At 39.5% G+C, this 9,331-nt stretch overlaps 1 protein-coding gene across 1 annotated transcript; it reads left to right on the top strand.

Moving 5' to 3' along the window:
- The first annotated feature begins 1,751 nt into the window (after positions 1-1,751).
- LOC102682716 (SEC61 translocon subunit alpha 2) lies at positions 1,752-8,738 on the top strand. Its single transcript, XM_015352467.2, has 12 exons — positions 1,752-1,920; positions 2,771-2,838; positions 3,200-3,265; positions 3,664-3,742; positions 4,971-5,102; positions 5,214-5,323; positions 5,719-5,872; positions 6,003-6,163; positions 6,435-6,632; positions 7,251-7,442; positions 7,668-7,744; positions 7,832-8,738. Exons 1-12 carry the CDS (start codon positions 1,914-1,916, stop codon positions 8,016-8,018), a joined length of 1,431 nt encoding a protein of 476 aa, XP_015207953.1. The 5' UTR covers positions 1,752-1,913; the 3' UTR covers positions 8,019-8,738.
- The last annotated feature ends 593 nt before the right edge of the window (positions 8,739-9,331 follow it).

Here is a 9,331-nt window from a genome sequence, read left to right as displayed (position 1 = left end):
TATACTTTCCTCTTATGCAAAATACATGAAATCATGAATCTATCCACTCATTTTTTAACAGCTTCATCTCATTCAGGGTGATAGGGGGAATTGTGATCTGTCTCAGCAACAAATGGGCATAACCCGGGATACACTTAATGGGACGCCAGTACATTGCAAGGGGATGTGCAGACAGACACATATTCGCACCAGGGCCTTTTCTCCCAGAAACCAATTAACCTCCAGTACCAGTACGAGTTTGGGCTGTGTGTGGAAACTGGAGCACATGGAACAAACCCCATGCGGACTCCTGGAGGCCTCCATACAGATGACACCCCAGGTGTGGAATTGAACCCAGGACCCCAGCAGGATGCAGCAATGATGCTAACCACTGTGTCACAGCTTTTCAAATACACAAATCGCCAGTTGTTCGGCTATTGTGGTGTTTATTTCCAAACTGTGAAGATGGACAAAACACTTTGTTCACAATGCATACAGTGGAACACAATGCCAAAAGAGGTTAACAAGTTACACACAGAGGGCAACAGTTGTACAAAGGCTGTAAAAGATGTTCTAGTCCTTGAAATGCCTCAATCAGTTGCTTAGATGGAAGAGAACAGAACTGAATTAAAAAAATAATAATTGAACCAGATATATCAAATGAGGACATATAAAGCAAATACATATAGTGAAGCAACAAATGATATGAAGTTCAAGATCAGCGAGACCGGAAAAGGTTGAGATCCTTGGGTAGAAGTAATCTGTAAAAGTAGTTTGTAGGAAAACATCTGAAGACAAAGGGAATCAATGAGTGCAGTCAGGAGTGTAAAGATTTTCTGCTGTGGTCAGAGGAGTAAACAAATGCAGTAATTGCAGACACAGTGACTGACATATTTATAAAAACTAAATAAGAAGATGCCTTTATGATTCGAGACCAAACACTAAGGTCGTTTGTGTTTCTCCCATGGTGTGGGCCTGCTTATGACTTTTAGGGATTGTAATTACAAGAACATGCAGAAGGTTAGTCAGGAACAGTGGGCATTCGGCCCTGCATCCAAATCCATCCTACATGTTACACCTCTTTACCCCTAGACGCATGGGGTCGTTAACAATATGATACAAGGTTGGAAGCATTTCCTTATTAATTAAATTAATAATTAAATGTGTACCACATATTTTAATTACTTAAATTATTTTGTTGTTAAGGATGCTATTCTACATTAAAAAGATTGAACTTTGTCACATTTATTCCCTTTCATCTAAATATTTTTAGTCTAGAATTCCTTGGAATAGTTACCGTGGCTTCTAGAATCAAGTTTCTTACAGAAAACACGACTGAAAGAGCTGACCACAAGAGACAAGTCCTAACAAGTAAATGTGCCCATGTTCTCTTCCGCTGGATACGTCATATACAGTATATGCAATATCTCTTGCACTTTTTAAAATCTCCCTCAGCGGCTCCGTGGATAAGATACGGGTCCTTACATTTCGCTGTCTAGACCTTGCCTTACTAAAAAAAAATGCTGTTTAGCTAAAGTGACTTACATTTCAATGCAAACAGTAAATAGCGTTTGTAAATAAAACAGAGGGAAATAAGGGATTTCAGGCAGCTACGTGTGTACAGCTACACGTGTGACAATACAGTTGTCTCTGCTGGTGCCTGATTGGTTTCTTTAAGCAACAATAGCCGCTCTCGCAGGCGCAGTGATCTGCTCGGAAGGTGTGTACAGCTCTCAGTGATTATAGGCTGACGTGTACTACGGCTCCCTAGCCATCTTGTTTGGGGGCGTCACGTGACGTGTCCATTCCTTTCGGCGTCCCCCTGCACAGGGAGAGAAGGAGCAACAGAGAGGTGTAGCAGGGAGAGGGGCGAAAAATACACCCGTGATAAAAATCCACTCACCCTGTAACACCGTAACGAGGTCCTGAGCAATATGGGGAGTAAGTATGCGCTGATTTATATTTTTTACAAGGCTGTGTGAATCCTGGCGTGTGCAGTTCAAGTCTTTCCCAACTGACTGCATATGCTGTAACTTGCATTGCCCAGAGATGACCAGTGAGTGCTGTTAACTTGGCACAGTCATGAAAATTCAGCTTTTGTGGTTAAGTAAAAGATACATCTTGCAGCCACGATTTTACTGTTGAGTGCATATATATATAGAGAGAGATGAGGAATATATAAAGGAATTAGTTTAAACTGCATTTCTGTAAAACAAAACAAAAATGTCCAGAATAACAGTTTTTTACAAACTAATTTGTAAAATCGATTTTAGTACTTTATATTGTACTGGTATTTCATTATCTAAGAGTAACTGCTGTCTTTAGGTACACAAATTAAGTCAAATGTTTACTTGATAAAAGTTTATTCTGACGTTAGACATGCATGTTGTTTGTTTTAAATATCGTATGTTCCATTATGAAAAGTAACGAATAAAATAGGTCGGTAAACTATAAGTATTTACTTGTGTGACGTATACTATTTCTTGCGTTGATGTACTGTATAGTACGTGTTAGTTTCCAATCGCCAGGTCATGCTTTCTGTGCGTACTTTCCATGATGCATTACAAAAAAAGTTTCTGATATGATTACCTTTTAAGAAGACCAACGTGTACTGTGTGTATATATAGCATGATAAGAGTATTATCCCTTAAATAAAGTGTTCTTACAGCCAAGTTTCTTTTTAACCTTTATTTGTATTTTAATGTTAAATTCAGCGTTTTGTACATGGAGAACATTATATAAACTGTTAATATTTAGCACGAAGAAATCTTTGTTTTGTTTTTTTTTCCAGTTAAATTTTTAGAGGTCATAAAACCCTTCTGTGCTGTGCTACCTGAAATACAGAAGCCAGAAAGAAAGGTAAGGCTAAAGACCCTTTTGGGGATTGTTTAGAACAAAACAATGTTGTGTATTGTTTTGTTCTAATGATTTATATGTATTTTCTTAAATTCTTACGTTTTTCCTTGACCATTTTGTGGCTGTACTGAATGTAACGCGTTCATTGGAAGCTGCATTTGCTAGGTGAGAAACTTGTGAGGTGAGAAAAGTGTTTGACTTAACACCACAGATATTACAGTTTATTGGAATCGCTATTGTAATAATCATCAGAATTAGAACTCAAACAATCATCACTGAGTCTAAGCCTCATTTTGCTTCTCACTTATGTGATATAAGTGATATGTTTTCTTTGATATGTTTTCTCTTCATGTCTATTTTATAGATACAATTCAGGGAGAAGGTACTATGGACGGCTATTACACTCTTCATTTTCTTAGTGTGCTGTCAGGTAAGCCACTGGTGTTTGCTTTAGACCTCTGGTATTTTGTGATTTCTACCTTGTAAACCTTAGGTGTACCTTGTGACTTAAGTGAATGAATTCTGTCTGCGCCCCAGATTAAAGTTTTGTAGAGCTGCTCAGTATTGATAGACTGTTGTTTCTGCTGTTTATTGGATTGGTATAGATGTCTGTGCAAAGGAAAATTTATACATATCCAATAACTAGTTAAACTTCCACAAGCTAGTTCATATTTTTAATTTTTCCTTTATTTGACCTTGCTGTGAAATGTATTTAAAAAGTTTTTATCATAGTGTTAAGAACTTGGGAGATAACTGAAAATGCAAAGTCTAGTTGTCAGTTTTCAGTCTTCATAAAGTATAATAAGCATTTTTTACTTTTCTTAACAGATTCCATTATTTGGAATCATGTCATCAGACTCGGCAGATCCTTTCTATTGGATGAGAGTCATTCTGGCATCCAATAGAGGTAAGGGGGTTTTGGAAACGATGCCTCTCGGTTCATTTTTTTGGGAGTTTGAGAAATGGGGGAGGAGGGTATTCAGTACTCAAGGAGGGAAAGTTCCGTTAAGGCAATACAGTGGTGTTACCAAGAGTACTTGTATTTCTCTGATAGTCACAAACCAGATTGGGGTTAAGGGCCTTGCTCAGGGGGCTATGATGGCAGTGATGCTCACGGGGGCTTAATGACTTACTAACAAAATATTATAGGCCTGTTACTTTGTTTCCAGGTTTGCCCGTGTAACCCTGTCGTAAGGGGAGCTGGGTATTAAAACTGGCTATAATTGCTCACAGGTGTAGAGTGGGTTAACGAACTACAACTCCCATAAACGTACGGAGTGACTTCCTGACGGAGTCTATGTCACAGTCCCTCTTCTGCCTGGCTGTGGCAGGGCTCCCAGTCCTTGCAGCTTCACAGTTGGTCATGTTGTAATACCAGCATGGCATTCCCTTTTTTTTTTCCTTTTTAAAACAAAATTAGAAAAAAACATGGGAGGGTTTCCAGAGATAGTTACAAGTCGGAAGTACAGCAAGCTGGTAGTGAGGATCTAACTAGCTGCCTGTTTGAATTCTGTGCTACTCCCGACTTCTGTGCACCTCACCTCATCACCAGCTTACACCTGCATCACAAACAACAAATTTTGCTGGGGCATTATTTTATATTTAGGTTTGCAGGAGAGATTCAATAATTAAGGTTTAGTCAGTTTCCATGTATATTTCTGCAAAGTGCCATTTACAGAATATCAAGATCTGGAGAACAATATGGACTGGTATACGATCGTAACGGCATCTCTCAAGAGTTGCAGTCATCATTGTCTCCTAATAAAGACATCGGCAAAGATTCTGCCACTTCTACTGTAATACACATGCAGATGTTTGCCCCTGACAGTGGTTTTCAGTTGTTAGCAGGATAAGACCTTTGTATTTTCTCATGATTACTTTTACTGACTTAAAACTTACAGCCTAGACTTTCTAGAATATGTAATTATTGATGGGGTTTTTAATGTAAAGGGTGTTAGTGTGGAAGTCTTCATATTTTCTAAGTCTCTGTTAGATTATGTATTTCCAAATAACTTAATCAGAACTTTTATTATGACCGGTGGCACTTGGCCTGCTATTGCTTCAATAATCAAAAATTAATTATGTGTTATAAATGGTTGATTGAATGCTTGATTTTTTTTTTTCCCCGTTTACAGGCACATTGATGGAACTTGGTATCTCTCCAATTGTGACATCTGGACTTATAATGCAGCTCCTGGCTGGTGCTAAAATCATTGAGGTTGGAGATACACCGAAGGATAGAGCCCTCTTCAATGGGGCACAGAAATGTAAGGACCTGCACTATGCCATTCGTTATGAGTGTTCTGTTTTTTTATTCTTGAGTAACAGGCCTTAAACCTTATTGATGTTTGCTTGTGGTGTGACTTTTCCACCCTTAGTGTTCGGGATGATTATAACCATTGGCCAGGCCATTGTGTACGTGATGACTGGAATGTATGGAGACCCGGCAGAAATGGGGGCTGGCATCTGTCTCTTAATCATTATTCAGGTGAGCGGTCATTTGTCATACATCCTTGCTTCTGTTTGCCTTAAAAAGTTAGGGTAAAAGGTGGTGCAGCTTCACATAAGCACATAAATAATGAGAGGAAATCATTTGGCCCATCTCACTATTTTTGATAGCAGCTAACAGATCTGAGGATCCAAGGATCTCATCCAGCTGTGTTTTGAAGGAGGCCAGGATACCAGCTTCTAGAACATTGCAGGATGGCTTGTTTCAGAGTCCAACAAACTCGCTCTGGAATTTTTGTGTCTGTTATCATATACTTGTCGTTAAGGTGTTTCCTTCGTGTTGAGGAGCAAAAGGAACAGGACTCCTTTGGTAAAAGAACACGGTGTCATTTTTAAAAATGAAATACTGACCAAGTGAACGGTTGTGTTGCACAGCTTTTTGTTGCTGGCTTGATTGTGCTGCTGCTGGACGAGCTGCTGCAGAAGGGCTATGGCCTGGGATCTGGCATTTCCCTGTTTATCGCAACAAACATATGTGAGACAATTGTGTGGAAGGCCTTCAGCCCAACTACCATAAACACTGGCAGAGGTAATGTTTCAAACGTATTTAAATATATTTTTGCTGCAAGACGTGCACTGAGGACATATATTTGTCTCGCTATTGAAGTAATGTTGTTTTTAAAGCTTTCCATCAGAGATTTCCTTTTTTGTTTTTCAAGGGACCGAGTTTGAAGGTGCGGTGATTGCCCTCTTTCATCTGCTTGCAACTCGGTCCGACAAAGTCCGCGCTCTCAGAGAAGCCTTTTACCGCCAGAACCTCCCTAACCTCATGAACCTGATTGCAACGATCTTCGTTTTTGCTGTAGTCATATATTTCCAGGTAAGTAGATTAAGCTCAAGCTGTCAGTTGGCCCTAATGTATTTTGGTGTTAATGGATTAATCATTTATCAGACTTGTAGACTTTAAAGTGGTTTGTGTGCTGTCACTTACTTTGTTACCTGGGTATTCCTTGAACAGAAGAGAATTACCATTCTCTAAGCTACCACTCATTCATAACACTTTAGGTACTCAATGCTTGAGTATGTGCTCAAGCAGTTTGTTTTTAGAGTTTTACACAGTTTGCGTTGACGCTATTATTTTTTCCTCCCAGGGATTCCGCGTAGATCTGCCAATCAAGTCTGCCCGTTACCGTGGACAATACAGCAGCTATCCCATAAAGCTCTTCTACACCTCCAACATCCCAATCATCCTTCAGTCTGCTCTGGTTTCCAACCTTTATGTCATCTCTCAAATGCTGTCTGTTCGTTTCAGCGGGAACTTCCTGGTCAATCTGCTGGGACAGTGGGCGGTATGTGCTTGCATTTAAACAATTGTGAGGATGTAGTTGCAGTTACCCAGTGAAGCTCACAAACCTAGTGGTCTTCTGTTATCTTGTTTATCATATATATTTTATAGAATGTCTATGAATAAGTTCCCATTTATATAATCCTTAGCAGTTACCACATTTTCCTACAAGGAAACCCTCGAAGGCTCAAAACTAGCTTGTTAAAGGTTCTCATATAGACTATGGGTTGGCAGTAGACTAAGTGACATGTGAAGTAAGATCTTCTCATTTTTTGCCGTAGTTTTTCCTGTGAGGTAGCTTCAGAGAGGCGCCACCCGTCCTGTCAGTGCTGACTTTCATGTCAGGAACTGCAGAGCAGCGTGTCGGATGAATAAGTCCCGCTGCATAGTACAGGAGTTCAAGTCTAAAAAAGTGCCAGATTTGGAGACCTATATAATGAATTAGGGTTCCACGATCTGTGCTTTCTGCTTGCAAATGTGACCTAATGGGGGGGGGGGAGGGTATAAAAAGAAACTGATTTATTTTTAAGATTGCTTGCTCTGAGAATGCAGGAACGTACCACATCCGATGGGCCGTCAGTTCTAAAGGGTGGACTGTGTGTGTTCACTGTTGAATTCCCAGGATGTGGGGGGCGGAGGGCCTGCTCGCTCCTACCCTGTCGGCGGTCTCTGCTACTACCTCTCCCCCCCCGAGTCCATCGGCGCAATTTTCGAAGACCCTATCCATGTCGTCGTCTACATCATTTTCATGCTGGGGTCGTGTGCCTTCTTTTCAAAGACGTGGATTGATGTTTCTGGATCCTCTGCCAAGGATGTGAGTTTTTTCTTTAATAGGATATTGGAGATTGGCATTTTTTTTAGAGAATAGCAGACTGTATCGAAAGAAACCAGTGGCACTCAATGATATTAATAGGGAGTTTGGCTACTAGCACTTCTTAGCAACACGGCAACTATTCTGATCTCCATTCAGGTGTTCAAAATAGTGAAATGGTTTTCTTCAGCCTTGCGGGGATATGAACAACGTCTTTAATTTCTGCAGGTAGCAAAACAGCTGAAAGAACAGCAGATGGTGATGAGAGGACACAGAGAAACATCGATGGTCCATGAACTTAACAGGTAAAAGCAGTTTTACATAAACATAAATCCCTTGCTAGTGGGGTATTTTATGTTCCATTTATAATCTGTTTCTGTTGTGTTTTTTAGGTATATCCCTACTGCAGCAGCCTTTGGAGGTCTGTGCATTGGAGCTCTGTCGGTCTTAGCCGACTTCTTGGGAGCCATAGGGTCAGGCACTGGGATTTTGCTTGCCGTTACGATCATATACCAATATTTTGAAATCTTCGTCAAAGAGCAAGCAGAGGTTGGCGGGATGGGGGCTTTGTTTTTCTAACTGCCCTGTAGACGAAGCGCTGCCTTATTTAAGTGCTAAAGGAGATCTATTTTTCTGTTGTACATCAGTCATGTCTAGAGGAATACCGTATTTTTGCTTATCCATGTTGACAGCGTGGAATAACCCCCACTTTTGAAATGGGACTTGAACTCTGCCTGCACGCAGCATTTAGTGCCAGCTGCCTTAAAATGTTTACAGTTCCTTGTAAAGTATCAGGTGTTACATGTAATGCTGAGACCCAATGTATGCACATGCACACAGTATGTACCTGTTTTGAACACTACAGAATTGCAATGAAATGTAATTTAAGCCATTTTCATATTGTTAAGTGCTTTGATGGCACGTGTAGAAAATTAGGAATGTTTCCTATTTTATGCATCTTTTTACCAATTTTAAAAGCTGTAAATGCAGGAATCATGGCAAGCAGTATTGTTTTCACAAAGAATGTGAGGAATGTGTATTCTGAGATAGTCTTGGACCCATTGTATTGTGTTGCAGTAATGTAATGGGTCTAATCTCCTATTTCTTTGAACCTTGAAGAGGGATGTGGAGTTTCAGTGACATGCTGTTCAGTAATTATGGAATTATGGAGTCCAGTCTTCAATTCAACTGGTAAATCAGGTATGCAGGATCAAAATGGAGGGTATTAAATTATTCGATGTTGGTACAGTCTCGTTTAAAAAAAAAAACATAAAATAAACTTTTCATTATTAAAATACACAGGGTTTGTAAATGTTTTTTTCTGAGGTTCACATTTTTCATTAAAATGTGCAGGTATGAGTATTGTCAAGTGAGTAAAGCAAAAACAAGAACAAAAGTATCCCCAATTGTTTTTTCCTCATTTGTTGAACAAGGTAAAAGAAAGTGATTTTCTTCATTTTCATTTTATTTTTCGTTTTCAAGTTAAAATGATTAAAAACAACAGCACTAAATAATGAATTCAGGCACAAGCTAAAAATATTTTGGAAAGACCCAAAGAATGAAAGAATAGTACAGCAGTAAGATCTTTCAGTTCAGCAACGTCTAAAGATGGTTAAGGATGACGCAAACTGTCTCCTCGACATTGTATATCTTGACAATAATAGGAAAATACTAAGCAACTATTTTATTCAGATGTTCACTAAGGAAGAACTTAATATTACACCAGTGGAAGTACAGAGTTCTTCACTAGAGTTGGAATAGAAGAAGCGGAAGTGTTTTGCATACTAGACACACTCAAGATTAATAAATCCCCAGGAGCTTGTGGTATCTTGCCAATCGTGCTCACGGCAACAAGATTAAACTATTACCCTTGTCTTGAGTAACTATTGTGA

Source organism: Lepisosteus oculatus, chromosome 7 (genome assembly GCF_040954835.1).
Source record: "Lepisosteus oculatus isolate fLepOcu1 chromosome 7, fLepOcu1.hap2, whole genome shotgun sequence".
Classification (NCBI taxonomy): Eukaryota; Metazoa; Chordata; class Actinopteri; order Semionotiformes; family Lepisosteidae; genus Lepisosteus; species Lepisosteus oculatus.
Note: the sequence above shows the minus strand (reverse complement) of the source record. Positions and strands in the feature narration are given on the sequence as shown.

Bases quoted from the DNA above. Each gene is read 5' to 3' on its own strand.
- LOC102682716 (XM_015352467.2), top strand. The intron at 3,266-3,663 runs GTAAGCCACTGG...TTTTCTTAACAG, and splicing joins TTTTCTTAGTGTGCTGTCAG to ATTCCATTATTTGGAATCAT. The intron at 7,443-7,667 runs GTGAGTTTTTTC...TAATTTCTGCAG, and splicing joins CTGGATCCTCTGCCAAGGAT to GTAGCAAAACAGCTGAAAGA.